This window comes from Typopeltis vanoorti, chromosome 10, assembly GCF_054136105.1.
Source record: "Typopeltis vanoorti isolate ZY-2024b chromosome 10, IOZ_Tvanoo_1.0, whole genome shotgun sequence".
In the NCBI taxonomy this organism is placed as follows: Eukaryota; Metazoa; Arthropoda; class Arachnida; order Uropygi; family Thelyphonidae; genus Typopeltis; species Typopeltis vanoorti.
In genome coordinates, this window is record NC_143558.1 from 102,689,358 (window position 1) to 102,706,145 (window position 16,788).

Sequence of the window (16,788 nt, forward strand, 5' to 3'; positions counted from 1 at the left end):
TCTTAAATTCATGTACACTAATACTAGGAGTATTAGGAACAAGAAGGAAGAGTTTTTGGCCATGGTTGGCACTTCCAGACCACAGGTTATTGGTATTAGTGAAACATGGCTGACTGTAGATGATATAGCTAGTGGGATTGAATGTGATGGGTATAGTGTGTTCAGGAATGACAGAGAGAATAAAATGGGGGGAGGAGTATTGTTGATGATAGCTGATGAGCTACAGCCAAGGAGAATAGAAGTTGAATTGCAGGATAGAGAAAAGAGCACATTTGAGGCCATTTGGTGTGAGATTGTGGCTAGCAGAACTAAATATACAATTGGGCGCTGCTATAGATTCAGGTGATGGAATAGATGGAGATAGTATGCATAAGCAAATAGAAGAAATGAATGGAAGGAGGGTAATTATTATGGGCGATTTCAACTATGGTAATATTAACATTGATTGGAAGAATGAGAGGACACATGGGAGGAAGGAATTGGATTTTATGCGGTTATTAAGGGATAACTATCTGCGACAGCATGTAATGGAAAATACTAGGGGTCAGAGAGTGCTTGACCTAGTAATTACATCTGAGGATTTGGCTGTAACAAATATGACCACATTGCCACCAATCGGTGAGAGTGATCATAGGGTCTTGACTTGGGAGGTGGCTAAAGGTGTAGAATTTTCAATTAAGACAGGGTACATATGGAATTATCGGGCGGGAAAGTATGACAAGCTTAGGAGTTTGATTGGCTCAGTGCCATGGCATGTACAACTGCAAGGACTAGAAGTTGATAGTGCATGGGAGGTAGTTAGGAAGTGCTTGCATGAAGCAATGGCTGACTGTATACCTAGAGTCCGAATAATAAATCAAGTAGGGGTTAAATGGATGAATAACACCATTAAGCTTGAGCTGCAAAAAAAGAAACAACTATGGAGGGAATTTAAGGAGAAAGGTGACCGGCAGGCACATGAACGGTATAAAGCGCAGGCCAGAAGGGTGACGAGTGTGGTAAGAAAAGCAAAAAAGGATTACGAAAAAACGTTGGCCATGCAGGCTAAAGAGAATCCTAAACAGTTTTTTAGATATGTAGCAAGTAAAAGGAAAAATGTACATGGCAGAATGATTTTAAAGAATGCTGATGGTAGGGAGGTAACTGAATCAGTTGAGATAGCTGAGTTACTGAGTGAGCACTTTGCAAGAATATATCATCCAGGTGGTGACATTGCAGAAACGAATAAACCAGTAGATTATACGGGAATTGTGGTGAATGAAGTGGAGGTGAGTAGTCTATTGCATAACCGCAATGTCAATACATCTGTGGGATTGGATGGTATACCAGCTTGTGTAGTACGAGAAGCAGCTAAAGAATTGTCAGTACCCGTGACCATTTTGTTTAATTTGAGTCATGGGTCCGGGTTAGTCCCAAGCGGGTGGAAGGAGGGGAAAATAGTTCCACTGCATAAAGGTGGTTCCAAGACTGCTGTTGTAAATTACCGACCGATTAGCATATCAGGAATCACTGTCAAGGTCTTAGAGAAATTAGTCAAGAAAAGAATACAGGATTGGATAGATGAAAATGGGATATTGTATGGGGGACAACATGGTTTTGTGAAGGGTAGATCATGCCTCAGTAACTTGCTCACGTTTTATAACACAGTGACGGCTGAACTGGATAGGGGTAATGGGTTTACAGTGATACTACTGGACCTTGCCAAGGCCTTTGACAGGATACCACATGGAACCCTAATCAGTAAACTGGAGCAGATGGGGATAGATATAGGGTTGGTAAGATGGATAGGAGGGTGGTTGAAGGAGAGATACCAGAGAGTGGTTTATTCAGGAGTGGAGTCAAAAAGACGTCTTGTGACTAGTGGAGTGCCGCAGGGCTCTGTTCTTGGACCACTGCTTTTCAATTTGTTCATCAATGATATTGAAAAGGATTTGAGAGGAAGTGTTCACTTGTTTGCTGATGATGCAAAGTTGGGTAGAGCAATTGTGAGTGCACAGGATGTCAAAATTTTACAGGATGATTTGGATAGTTTGGAGGACTGGGCTAGGAAAAATGGATGTCAGTTTAATGTGGCAAAGTGTAAGGTTATGCACTTTGGGGGTGAAAAGAACAGCAGCAGTATATCGCATTGGTGGAACCGTACTCCAGGAGATTGATGAGGCCAGGGATTTGGGAGTGCTGGTGGATAGGGAGTTGAAGTTTAGGGGGCACATTGCAAAAGTGACTAAAACAGCTCACCAAATCACTTGGCTTATGAAAAATACTTTAACATGCAGAGACAAACAAGTTGTTGTTCCTCTGTATCGAGCCTTGATAAGACCCCATCTGGACTTCTGTGCCCAGTTATGGGCACTAGGGTTTCTTCATGATGGGGAGGAAGTGGAGAAGGTCCAGAGACGAGTGACCAAGATGATAGCAGGACTGTGGAATGAACCTTATGAGAATAGGTTGAGGATTTGTGGGTTGCAGAAATTGGACGATAGGCGAAGGAGGGGTGATATGATTGAGACATTCAAATTACTGAAGGGTTTTTATAAGATTGATCCAGAAGATATTTTTGAAAATATGACTGGTGGTGGGAGGACTAGGGGCCATGCATGGAAGCTGGGCAAGAGCATGGTTGACAAGGGTGTTAGAGCTAGGTTTTTTACTTGGAGAGTGGTGAATGAGTGGAATAAGCTTCCAGAGTCTGTTGTGGATGCTACGACCGTGAATGAGTTCAAGGCAAGATATGATAGATACTGTGTGAATGTTGAATAGTTGTTCCAGACATGATGTTAGGGCCTCCCTCGATGAGTCTGTCGACTCCTTGGAGTTTCCCGGAACAATAATAATAATAATAATAATATGTAAAAGGAAGAAGAAGATGATAAATTAAAAATAATGAATCCAAAATGATAATTAACTGAGATGAAATCATGTTTTTATTTTGCTCACCTATACCATATTATCATTACGTAAAGAAAATATCACCCACCTGCATTCCATCAAGAGTAGGAAAGGCACTAAACTGGCGGTCATGATTATTTAGAGGAAGTATTTTGTTCTGTAGTGTTGCTTGCTCATAAATCGGATTCTTGAAGCGTCCATCTTCTTCAGACATTCTGCTGAATGTAGGGCTATAGTTTTTATTCTCTGAGTGATTATTTTCCACCTCACGTTTTCGAGGGATTGTTAGTGTTGGCTGAACTGCTGCCTCAACAGTGATGAATGAAAGCAACATACAGAATACAAATTCCATATTTGATACTCTGAAATGATTAACAAACAATTAACATCAAATACTTCTAAACTAATGGGTTATTAATAACAAACATTGAGCATGATGCAGAAAATGAAATACTATATACACTACTTGGAAAGAAGTCAACAGACACTAGTGTGAGGAACAAACAGCCATGGCGCCCACTTTAATAATATGTAGGACCTCCTTTCGCTGTGATGATAGCAGCAATCCTATGGGGCAAACTTTCCACAAGCTTACGATAGTGATTAATGGGAATTTTTGACCATTCTTCCTATGGGAAAGTAATGAGGGCCTTCATTGTCTTGCTGAAATAGACAATGGTCATTTCTATAGAAACATCACAAAATAGGAAGCATTGCATTGTCCAGAATGTTCAGATACATCTCAGAGTTCAATGTTCGTGAAACAACAACAGAGATCTGAGGCCAAACCAGGAAAAACAGGACCATACATCACACCACCACTTCTGAATTTTATAGTTGGGATTATGTACTCTGGTAAGAGATGTTCACTGGGTATCACCACACCCATCCATCTGCTTTCAGGTCCCACCGTATACAGTCTTTGCACCGCTGAAGACCACACTGCATGTTGATTTGAGTAATGTAGAGCTTGCATATTGCAGTCCAATGCTGTGAGCCTTTGTTCTGAATGTTTTTATGCAGATATATGTTCCAGTCGATGCCAGGAACTCTGCATTCAGTATGTCAGCTGACAAATGGCAGTTTTTTTTTTAAATATTATTCTTCATAGCACCCTGCGGTCATGTTCGGTGAGTGTAGTGGTTGTCTCCTGCGGATAGCACTTGCAGTTGACTCCCTGTGCTTCCATCTGAATATGGTATCATTGATTGTCGATCTGGGGAAGGCCCACTTTGTCAACAATTTTCCAAACAGATAGGACCTGCAACATACATCCTATCCCAATGGTTTTTACATTAACTTTCAAACTCCATTAGTTCCCTTCTCACAACTGTTTCACCTGGACACACTTGCACTGACTTGGAGTATCATATTCCTTTTTATACCATATTCCAATTTATGCCGACTACAAATACGTCACTCATTACATGGCATAATGTACCTTCCCCTTGGGGAGTGTCCAATGACTTCTTTCCAAGAAGAGCTGAGCAAAGTAGGTAAAATATAATTCAAGTACTAATTTTCAAAAGTACACTAAAGTAGCTCTGCTCAGTTCTAATGTTGATAGAACATTGATAGAAATGGGATCTATTTATTATACATTATAGTGACCAAGTGGATAAAGTTCTTGTTTTGTTAGCAAGCTGTATATTTGAATTTCAGTGTGATTTGGAGGATCATAACACTCTTTGAGAAGAAATTTATTAGGGATTTTTCATTGTTTATGCCATATCCAGGATTCCTAGCTTATCTACTCTACCCATCCATAGCACTACTGTATGACAGGTTTCCAAACTTTAGTGGATGGGATGTAATATAAAAAAAGTACATGATTAAATTAAGAGTTCGCTATAACTTCTTAATAGCAGTAATTCATCAAGTACCTGATTAAAAATAAAATGTATATTTCCAATATTTTGGAACTTTCACTAGCATGTTTTGAGGACAAGGTTAGGAAATATTACCTGTACTGTATCACAAAAATCTGGCAGCTAGCTTGAATTATAATTAATTACCCAGCAAATCCACAGAATTGTGGAATACATCACCACCAGCTACAACTGGCACCAGTGCACAGGCGCTGTTTTCCTAGACTTATCCAAAGCATTTGACAAAATCTGGCATTTTGGACTCCTGCACAAACTTATCTCAGCTGGTACCTCACTAAAAATGGTTCACTTAATCCATTCATATCTTCAGAATAGATCAATGCAAGTAAAAATCAACGGTTCTACATCCTCCCAGTGCCACATCTTTGCTGGAGTGCCGCAAGGATCTCTACTGGCTCCATTGCTGTTCTCTATATACATGTCAGACATCCCGCACAATCCGATGACTTCCATTTAGGCCCTGTATGCGGACGATACGGCAATACTAACCAGATCTCTCAGACCCCATTTCATTACCAGAAAGCTTCAAGAAAACCTTCTAAAGCTGGAGGGTTGGTTCTCCAAGTGGAGATTGGAAGTCAACCCCCAGAAAAGCTCAGCCGTTCTTTTCTCAAAAAGGCCAATGTCTCCTGCAGGAGATGTGTTACTATTCAATACTAAAATTCCCTGGCAGACAGAAACAAATTACCTAGGTGTAATTCTCGACAAAAAGCTATCTTTCAACCAACACATCAAATCTGTGTGCACAAAGGCATCTAACCATAGCTGAGATCTATCCGCTAATTAATAGAAATAGCAAGCTCAGCAACAGAATCAAATTGCAACTATACCAGATGACGATTCGTCCTATAATCACCTATACCTCTCCGGCCTGGAGCCACACCTCTAATGCTAACATTATCAAAATACAGCGAGTGCAGAATAAGTGCTTGAGAATGATTCTGAACGCCCCGTGGTATGTTAGAAACAATCAACTCCATAGAGACACAAATATTCCCTATATTTTCTCTTTTCTACAATCCTTAGCAACCAAGTTTTTCCTAAAGACGTCCACACATCCCAACGATTTGGTTCAGCAAGCTGCAGCATACGATCCAACGGACATATTCAAATATAGAAGACCAAAAGCTATATTAGCCTCCTTTAGTGATGCATAATCTCCATGCCCATTCAGGGCGAGCAATCTGCTCATAAATTTTACCTTCACTGTAACCACAACAGATAGCGGGGAATATGAAAAGCATCTTGCTTCACCCCTAAAGACATAAATGTCAATTGTCAATTGTCACTTTGGTATTAGGTCTAGCTACTCACTGATGAAGCCTCAAAAAAGGCTGAAACCGGTCTGGGTAGTGACCTCCCTCCATAATGTAATAACAGCATACATTTCCTAGGAAATGTGTTTTTACATTATGGAAAATACCTAAGAATAGCGATCTGAACTTTCCCCACCTTTGCAACGAGTCGTCCGGTATTGTACTATGTACTAGGGTCACTTGCATTAGCTCACGCTAGTGATCGCCGATACTTTATAGTTTACTATATTCAGCATGAAACTCTCTGATTCCAATCTTTGAGTTTCTTATTTGGTTTTAAAACAATGTGGATTTTATATCCCCTTAATTTAAAATGTTGTTTAATCACCGAAATGAAGCTTATTAGCTCTTTATATTTAACTAATTAAAAAGCTGTTAATGCATTATGCCATGCTCCCAGAATTTATGGCCTGCCAAAAATACACAAAACAAGCACACCACTATGACCAATAGTTGAAAGAATCGAGAGTCCCCATCATTTAGCCAAGAAATTAGTGGTTACACTCAAGGAGTTAGTAGGTCATTCACCTTCTACATAAAAAGTACACAACTTCATAAATAAAATTAAAAACATCACGCTCAACAATGAAGATTTATTAGTCAGCTTTGATAACCATCCTTTTCAGGAATATTCCAATTGGTGACATGATTCTTCTCATGCAGAACAAATTTCTGCCCGATATCACAGCCCTCTTTGCCGGTACTTCACTCTGGGTATTTCATGTAGCAAAATAATTTCTACCTGCAAAAAGAAGGTGTGGCCACAGGCTCACCACCCCTCCTTCCCCAACTGCTAACTTAATCATCATATATGGAAAACATCAAGCAAAGAGCTCTAGATTCAAGTCTAAAGCCCAAAGTGTGGCTCAGATATGTTGAGAATATATTTTCCATCTGGCCCCACAGCCACCAAAACATTAAATACATTCCTAAGCCACCTAAACAAACAACAAAAACATATCCAATTTACCATCGAGATTGAGAACAATAATTCTCATCCTTTTCTAGACACACTTGTCACACATCCACTCTTAGGCTGTCTGTCCTCCTTCACAATGTACTGCAAACCTACACACACAGGCCAATACATAGACAAAGATTCATACCACCATCCAAAACAAAAACTAGGGATCATCAGCACTATCTTACATAGAGCCCAAACAATTTACTCCAAAGAGCAGGCGCTGAAGAAGGAATATGAAATCATTAGCTCAACCTTTATAAATGACTACAACAACAAAAAAAAAACATTCCCAAGTTCCTCAATAACAATGCCATGAAAGGTTAAAAAAAATTACAAAAATGCCTTAGCCATATCATACATTAGGGCAGTATTTCTCAAACTTTTCCTATGACGAAGACTTCGCAAATCATGAAATTTTAATGGAACACCTTGGTTAGAGTCAAGTATCATCAGTCTCATATTCAATGTAAAGCGAAGCGTACACTATCACTGCAGCAGGCTGTATCACATCACATCACAAGAATGCACCAGCGCACACTACAGGAGTGCCGGGCCACAGTCACAAGCAAGGTCATTGCATTGATCTTGCTTGTGACTGCATGTTTCCTAGAATAGATACCTCTGTACTTCACATGCTTGGAGGTGTTGACAACTGCAGGCAGCTGAGTCAAGGCCAGTGCACACTGGCCTTAATAGCACAATCTACATGAGTGAGGAGCACCTGATAAGGCCAGTGCACACTGGCCTTAATAGCACAATCTACATGAGTGAGGAGCACCTGATTTTCAAACATGTTTGAACTTGTTGCAGCATTTAAACCATTCCAGGCTCATATTAATTTTGATAATTTTTCACAGAACACTTATTCACTTTCCGCAGAACATAGTTTGGGAAATGCTACATTAGGGGAATATCAGAAAAAATAGAGCACTACAGAAATACAATATTAAGGCAACTTTTAAACTCCCTGCAAAATTAAAAAGCATACCCAGTTCATCCAAAGATCCTCTTCCTAACCTTGCTCATCCGGGAGGGGTTACAAAATTCAGTACACCTGCAACTTACCCTACAAAGGGGAAACAGGGCACACAATTCCAACAAGAAAAAATGAACACACATGCAACATTAAATTCCTTCACTATGATAAAACAGGTCTGTCTGACCATGTACTACAAAGATGTCAAGAATTAACTGTAAAGGCATCAAGTCACTACACTGCCAAAACTTCATTTGAAAAAATATTTCAAGTAAGCTTGTGAGATGCTGATTCACCATCCCTAATCTCAACAAGAATGATGTGTAAACTTGAGGTGTTTTTAATCTATTTGATATCCTTTATTTTATTAATATCCTGTTGTTACTGTGCCATTGTAATATCTTAGGGTTTTTCTATATTTTACTTTATCTTATTTCTTTATATCTCTCTTCCATATTATATATCTTATCGTCAATTCCCAAATCTTTCGCTTGTCTCTTTCCCTTATACAACTCTATTAACTTTAAACTTATATCCTCCTGTTCCTTATTTTCACCTCCAGTATTCCTATTTTTATTATACCAAGGATCTCTAGATATTTATTTGAATTAGTGACTGTGCTTCAGGAAATCCTTTTATGGCATTAAATATTACTACTTTCGGTAGATATCATTCCTTACTCTTATATACAGTCGTGGCTATCCCTTTATCTAATTCTCGTATTAATTATCTATCTTCCCCGCTCACAAGCTTGGTTGTTTTTTTTAGAACAGTGCATCAAAGAACTAAAATATCAGGCAACACTCTATTTATATTTAAACAATTTAAACAACAAAATTTTAATTCACATAAGACAAATTTAGACTTCATTTTCAATAATAAAAAGAAACATCACAATTCAAATCTGCATAAATAGACTAGTTAAGTTCCTGCATTTTCTCACGCAAATCATATCACATATTTAACTAATTTTCTTAATATCACATAAATCATTTATACTGAGCAATGGTACTTATTACTTAAATGTTAACTCTTACTCATCGAACACATAAACAATATCTTTTACACACAATTGTTCTTTTCTTTCTATGCTGGGAATATTCTATAGGCAAATTTCACCAATTCAGCAAACAATTATGCTATGACTTAATTCAAACTACAAATTCCTGACACTTAATTACTTTATAATCTTTAACTGTTAGATATGCCTATTAAGATCAGCCTCTACTTACAGTCCATTAATAAGTGTTCTGTTAAAAGCTCAAGGAAATTTAACAAACGGGTCAACTCACTTTATAGCTGCTACCCTCTGTGTACTTGGCTTCGAACTGGACTTCCATTCCATGTCAGGTTTTTCAATCTCTCTTTACGCCAGCAATAGGTCTACTGATGTTTCTAGGATACTCTGTCCTGCTGCACTTCGGGTGAAGATTATTGGCTTGTGGAATGCTTGCATGCGCGTTGGATTAACGGAGCAATTTCTTCCCTCTGACAACAGCTCCCGGCGAAGACTCGTCAATTCGCCATCAACTATCAGTTTTGCCTGGCAGATCGGCTCCTCGTCATCTTTCTTTCAGATCACTGGCATGATTTCTCCGGACGTCGCGTCCTCGATGGCTTACATCTGCCGGACAACCGTTGGCAACTTCCCGATCACGACTTCTGGATCACTGACAAAAATTTCTGAACCAATGATGTGATCTTTTCGCCCACGCCTTTTATTTGGTCACTTCCGAATCCTTGTGCAGAGATATGTGAACCCCGAACATTTCGGCGAAATCCCTTGATCCTTTTCTCTGACTGACCCTTCCTTTGTTTTTCCTCTACACTCTCTAAATCCTATTCGTTTGAAGCTTTTGTCAGTCCACCTAGCACTGACCTTGAGCTTCCCATGTAGAACACACACAAAGTTTGACGTCTTTACAAATAGCTAAAAATATACTGTTTACTATTGGCAAGGTATTGCCTTAATACTACACCTTCTAGAATATTCCCTTATTTGGCATTGATCAATATACAAATTCCCATTGGGATTATTTACATCTATTTACAAGTTACAAATTCTTACTGGGCTCGACCTTGGTAAACTTTATGTGAAAATATTTAGACTTTTAGAGCTACATAAATATTTTTACAGATGGGCTGGTAAGTCCAAGAATTTGGAAGGCCCATCTGCAATCCATATAGGATCCAGAACATGTGATAGAACCCCAACAAAAGAAAAACCTTAAAACAACAGGACTGTAAAGATGCATTTGATGTAGTTCCATTGTATTTTTTTTTAATTTATCATTTTTTTAATCATCTGTATGTTATTATACGTATTATGTATAAAAAAGTATTTATTGATTTTTTTATTATTGTATTTTATTTATTTTTATCTATTTATTATTATTTTTTCAGTAGAGGTCAGGCTAGCATAAATGATTAACACAGCAGTTAGATTTAGCTTACTTTTGTGTTGTGTTACGTAGCTTGTGTCTTGTGCATGTCTATATTTTCCTAATGATGACCTCAATATAGAGGCCGAAACATCATCTGCCAATTTTTTATTATAAGTAATTGCTTAGCATGCATGTTTTTGTCACCATATATTCTACACCATGAATGCTGACCACCGTGTAACCCGAAAGAAAGAATTAAAGGAATGTTGACAGAGCTGTGTGAGGAGAAAATACAGGGCCGCATTTACCATGAGGTGGAAGATGGCACCTCACTCTCTATGGGGGCCACATTTTAAAACCTTACTCCTCACAAAGAACAATAAAAAAAAAACAGTGTAGTTACAGTTGCAAAATAAAATACTTATTTTTAAATATCAAATTCATAATATAAAAACTAGAGGCCACTGAAAATTTTGTGAGGCTTCCATTTGAAATACATTGTTCTTTCCTTAGAATATAAAACTAACAGGAACTCTGTATTCCATAAAATTCATGTATGTAAGCATACCATTTCTTTGCTGGACGTATATACACGTCCAGCAAACCTGGATAATATTCTGTCCACCTGCTGAAAGAACATAGATAAGAAGTGTAGTTTGACCATCGCATCCATTAGAAGGTGCGATAATCCTTCACGCTGAAAAGAACACTTAACTAGATTACCTGGCGTCAGTGGCATATTTAGGTATTTGCCGCCCCTCATGACCTGCCCATAGGCAGGTCATGATCCCAACCTCCAGTGACTGAAGTTGCTATAGAATCCCACTTGCTTCACATGATGTAACTTTCTTTTGGTTGGTGTCATTTTCGATTTCAGACAAAGTGGAAATTATTTCCGTCCATCCCTCACAAAGAGATATAAGGGATTTTAATATTTATTGTATACATGTAAAATTCGTTTATATTTTTGGGAAGAGACACAATAAATAAATTGTGCACCAAAAAGGGTCAAATATCATAGAACAGTAAAGGAAATTCAAAATAAGGGTAATTAAACTGAGTTTAGTTACCGTTATTTGACTAGTACTTACAAAGCAGTATACTGTACACAAGTGCAGTGTACAGTATACAGTGTACACCCCCCCAAAAAAAAAAGAAAAAGGAAAGAAAACACTAGAAAAATTTTTGAAAACTTTTCCTAACTAAAATTTATTTTATTTATCTTGTGTCGTGTCTTCTATTTCTACTTATGAATTAGCAATCACATAAGGTAGGAATACCCTATAGCTCTCGGTAATCACTGCCGCTGTGAACGGAAGGCGAACGAAGCAGTGCTCGGGCGGACAGATCGCTACTTCGTTTGTCTGAGCTGAGCCAGAGGAGATCACGGGTATCGTGTATTGGCGATCACTGCAGATGCTCAGTCATAGGTCGTATGCAATGCGAATGTGTATTCTCAAATCGTCTACTCAACTCTTCCCCACCTCCCCCTCAAGATTAAATCATGAGTGCTCGGTCCCCTCCAAGATTAAATCCTGAGTGCGCCACTGTACAAATGTAATACCTATTTATATGGTTAAAGTAGTTGTCGCAGTCGGTAAGAATATATTATTCTTATTTTACTGTTACTCGTTTATTTTAACAAAACCAAGATACTACTGTTTCAATTTTTGTATTTTTTAAGCTTTTAACGTAATTGTTTATTTTATTTATATGTTTATTTTGGATTTAATAAGTATTTATTTCACTTTTGATAGATTAATACACATAGTGATGCCAAGAAAATTTCAATCCGGAGCTAGTAAAAGAAAACGACTTAGAGAAAATGAAAAACAGCTAAATAGTCAAAGGGGGGAATTTTGTCTTTCTTGCGTTCTGAAAATGAAGAATTTCGTAGAACTGAAGTTGTACTTCACAGTTCTCGGAATGAAAACGAAACATTGGTATCATAATCAGGAGGAGATGAAAGTGAAAATGAAGAACATCAAAATGATGTGGAAAACACAGAAGGAGAGAAAGAAGTAAATGAAACAAATCAAGAGGATTCTGAAGAAAATTTTCAATGAGTCTGTACTTAGCCAGCAAGCAAGCTATCTCTTATTCTACCGATATAGCAGTGTGTAGCAGTGTGGCCACTTACTATTAATGAACAGTTTATCGAGCATATTTTAATAAATATGCCCCAAAATGTTGGTAAAATCGAAAATTTAAAAAAAGAATACATAGAACGCAAAAGAATATATGTCAGAAATGTAAATATATCACATTTTTACTGTAAAAAGGCGAATGGAACAAACGAGAAACGAGAGTGGCTAATTTTTTTCAGAAACCAGAAAAGCAATTTACTGCTTTGTTTGTAAATTGTTTTCTAAGTCAAATAATAGCTTAATGAAGGATTTTAATAACTGGAGAAGTATAACACGAACCTTATGTGATCACGAGCATTCTACTGAGCATATACGAGCGATGTGCACATATCGCAAAAGAAAATCAAGTTCTGTAAATAGTCGAATTGATTTTGAATTGATCAAACAAATACAATCTGAAGAAAATTATTGGAGAGAGGTTTTAAAAAGAATAATAGCTACCATTAAGTTACTGAGTAAACTAGGGCTAGCATTTAGAGGAAATACAAATGATATTTTTTCTGATTCTTGGGGAATTTATTTATTGTGTTTACATTATTTAAGTGAATTTGATGATTTTTTAAAACATCACATAAAATGTACGCCAACTGTGGTTCTGGCAGATCAAATTATCTTTCTTACCATACTTGTGATGAATTCATAGCATTAATAGCTAAAAAAACAAGAGAAATATTAATATCAGAAATTAAGGAAGCTGCTTATTTTGCAATAATACTCGATTCAACGCCAGACATTGCCAATAATGATCAACTAGCTATGATATTTAGGTATGTTGCCGCAAATTCTGACATTAGAGAAACATTTATTGGGTTCATCAGAATTACACAACATAATTCCTTATATTTAGAAGAGATAGTATTAAAAAAATTAGAAGAATTATCTTTGGATATAAAAATGTGCAGAGGGCAAAGCTATGATAACGCTGCCAATATGAAAGGTTTAAAAGCTAGGCTGAAAAAACGTAATCCCTCTGCACATTATATACCTTGCTCTAGTCATTCCTTAAATTTAATTGGCAACTATGCCGCGGAATCTTGTCCAGAAGCAGTGCAATATTTTTGTTTTATTCAAAATGTATATAATTACTTTTCATCTTCAACAAGGATATGGGGTATACTCCTTAAACATTTAGAAAAAAAATCTTAACAGTTAAAAGACTAAGTGACACGAGGTGGTCCGCAAGAGCTGACGCTATACTGGCTTTGAAACGTGGATATAAACAAATTAAAGATGCATTACTCGAACTATCCATTTCTCCTCATGAAAAACCTATTTCTAAATTAGAGAGCTCATCATTGGCTGAACATTTTGACAAACCAGAAACATCAATTTTAACAGTTATGTGGGACAAAATTTTACAACGAATAAATGCTAGTAAATCTCTACAAGATCCCGATATGGATTTGTTTTTAGGTAATAATTTGTTACTCTCTTTAGTTGGTTTTATTTTAGATATAAGAAATAGTTTTGCTGCTGTAAATGAAGAAGCGAATTTATTAACAGATGAGACAAAATTTAAAGATGAAAAGGAAAGAGTTAAAAAACGGGAAAAAAATGAGTGACGAAGTTTCACAATCTAACAATGAGATTATATTACATGGGAAAGAAAATTTCGCTGTGAACACTTTTAATGTCATTTGCAATAAGCTAATTTTGGAAATTAATGAAAGAACAAAAAAGCTATTTCGACATATTAGATATGTTTGACATTTTTTGAAGGAAGATATAGATCAAGACAAGTACAAGACTAGTATTGATAAAATTTTACAAACTTATGGGATGATATTGATGCAGAAAAATTTACTGATGAAGTTGAGCAATTTTTAATAATGATAAAGGAAGAAAATTCTTCAATTAAAAATATGTACAAATTTATAAACGATGGGTTAAGGTCTACGAACGTAGAAACAATTTTAAAAATATTTTTGACGATGCCTATGTAATGGACTCGATCAATTATGATGACATTATAGATATATTTGCTAAAACCAAAGCCAGAAAAAAAAATGTTAGTTATTAATTTTTTTATTTAAATTTGAACTGATTTTTTTTATACTTTTTTAAAATGCAAATATATGTATACCGATGTTGTATTGTGTTATTAAAATGAGTTATTATGAAAATGTTGACTTTTGTTTTCAATAAACTAAAAAAAATGCTTATTTTTGAGGGCCTCATAATGATGTTGCACCTCGGGCCTCCAAAAGGATAAATGCGGCCCTGAGAAAATGGTTTGCCTATGTCTGAGATGCATTCGAATGAAAGATGGAACTGTACCAATGTGATGGGCTCCATTTAAATGCATGTAGTGTGAGTCAAATGAAGAGAATGCTACTGGAAAAGTGTGAACGAGAGATCGAAGGAAGTAAGATGGTGATATGAAAGATCAGGAGAGTGGAACAGATAAAACACTGAAGTCATGTGAATGAAGAGAGTAGTGGCAAAAGATGAGGGTAACAGATCAGGAATGCATGATGGACAGAACATTGGGGAGAGAGTCTGGCTGGACAGGAAGACATAGCTTAAGGGTGGATGGTGGAATCAGTAATGAATGTTCGTATGGAGATGGTCAGCACAGGAATGACATGGACCAGGATGTAAGGAGAGTAGTTATGAGATAAGCGGTGATAAAGATGAGCAAGAATGAATAAATGTGGGAGAAATCACGGCTGAGAGCTGGCATGGATAGGCCAGGTTATAGTCCTAAAAGTCAATTGCTGTGTTTATTTGCAAATACCAGGGGCATCAGAGATAAGGTAGAAAAAATCATTTTACTGATTCAGTTTATTTGTCTAAAGATTACTGGATTAAGCTGAACATGGTTGGTTGAGGATGATATCCTGATAGCATAAGATGGAGGATGATAACTGAAGATATTTAGTTGGATGTTGCTATTGGCTAGGGAATGTGGAGGGTGGTGATGAAGTAATATGTAGGCACTTGAGTTAGTGGAACAAAAGAAGGATGATGATCATTATAGGTGATTTTAATTATGTAATATAGATTGGAATGAAGAGTAGCATCCGGGAATAAGGAAAATGAATTTCTTGAGCAGTATGTAATAGTGGATACATGAGGACTGATAGCCTTAGATCTGATCACATCTTTAGAGGATATGATTGTGAATGGGGCATTGCATCTCCCTCCAGATGACCATACTGATCATCAGGCAATCACCTGGGTGGTGATGGTGGTGGTGTCCAGCTATATGAAGACATCTGTGAGAAAAGGCTATGTCGAACTACAAGGCCAGTGATTATGAAAAGCTTGGAATGAAGAGATAGGTGGAAAGAAGATAAATGCCGCTTAGGGATCGATTAAGAGCTATTCAACAGCAGCAATGTGCAAATATATTGCAAAAGGCTGAATGAGTTGGATATGAAATGAATGAATGAGGAGATTAAGCATGCAATGTGGAAGATGACAAACTGTGGAGACAGCATAAGTTAAATACTAGTAGTAAACAGCTGCATCAAGAGAATAAAACACGGGCCAGAAAGGTGATGGAGATCAGCAAGGGTGCAGTATGAACAGAAATCAGCCAATTAAATCAAGTGAAGAAAATTGCAGCGTTCTTTTGCTATTGGGCAAGTAGAGGGGAGGAAGTTGCCATGATGAATTTGAAAGAAAAATTGTGGAGTCCAGAGAAATCATCCTTAATTGTGAACGTTTAAATAACAATTTGAGCTACAACATCCCTGATATACTCTGCTGTTGTTCGGTACTGGCGTTCGCGAGAGTCTGCAAGCACGCACTCAACAAACAATGCCACGTTGTAGGAATAACTTAAATGTAAATACATTTTTTCATGTCAATTATGTAGTGCAACTTTCCTGTGCTTCACAGTTTTAAACTTCAGTGTTTTTATTACTGTTTCCTATTCTTAGAAGACACCTGAAGAAGGCTGTCAAAAGCCGAAACTAGTTGTTTTTATTTCAATAAAGTGTTACTATTATTCTCGGTTTTAGTCATTAAATCTTATTAAAATGTATCATAACAACCGAGTCAATGTTCCCGAAAGCATATATATATAGTGCTGAATGTATTTTTATGTTCTCTAAGGCAGATGTCAATAGTTCTTCCTGTATGTCCATAGCAAGCCAGGTCACAAGAACGGGGTACTTTATATATATATATATATATATATTTATATATATACTAGGGGTGCTTCTTCCCCCTGACGCCTAGGGTGTGCCCCCCCCGAGTTCCGGACTGGTAGGCCG

At 37.1% G+C, this 16,788-nt stretch overlaps 1 protein-coding gene across 1 annotated transcript in view; it reads right to left on the reverse strand.

Annotated features, from left to right (window-relative positions):
* Desi (DM4/DM12 domain-containing protein Desiccate) overlaps positions 1-16,788 on the reverse strand; it is a 136,976-nt gene that overhangs the window by 35,903 nt on the left and 84,285 nt on the right. Inside the window, exon 2 of the mRNA XM_090399084.1 lies at positions 2,978-3,251. Coding sequence (XP_090255210.1) covers positions 2,978-3,241 — 264 coding nt within the window. The 5' untranslated portion in view covers positions 3,242-3,251. The remainder of the gene's footprint in view (positions 1-2,977; positions 3,252-16,788) is intronic.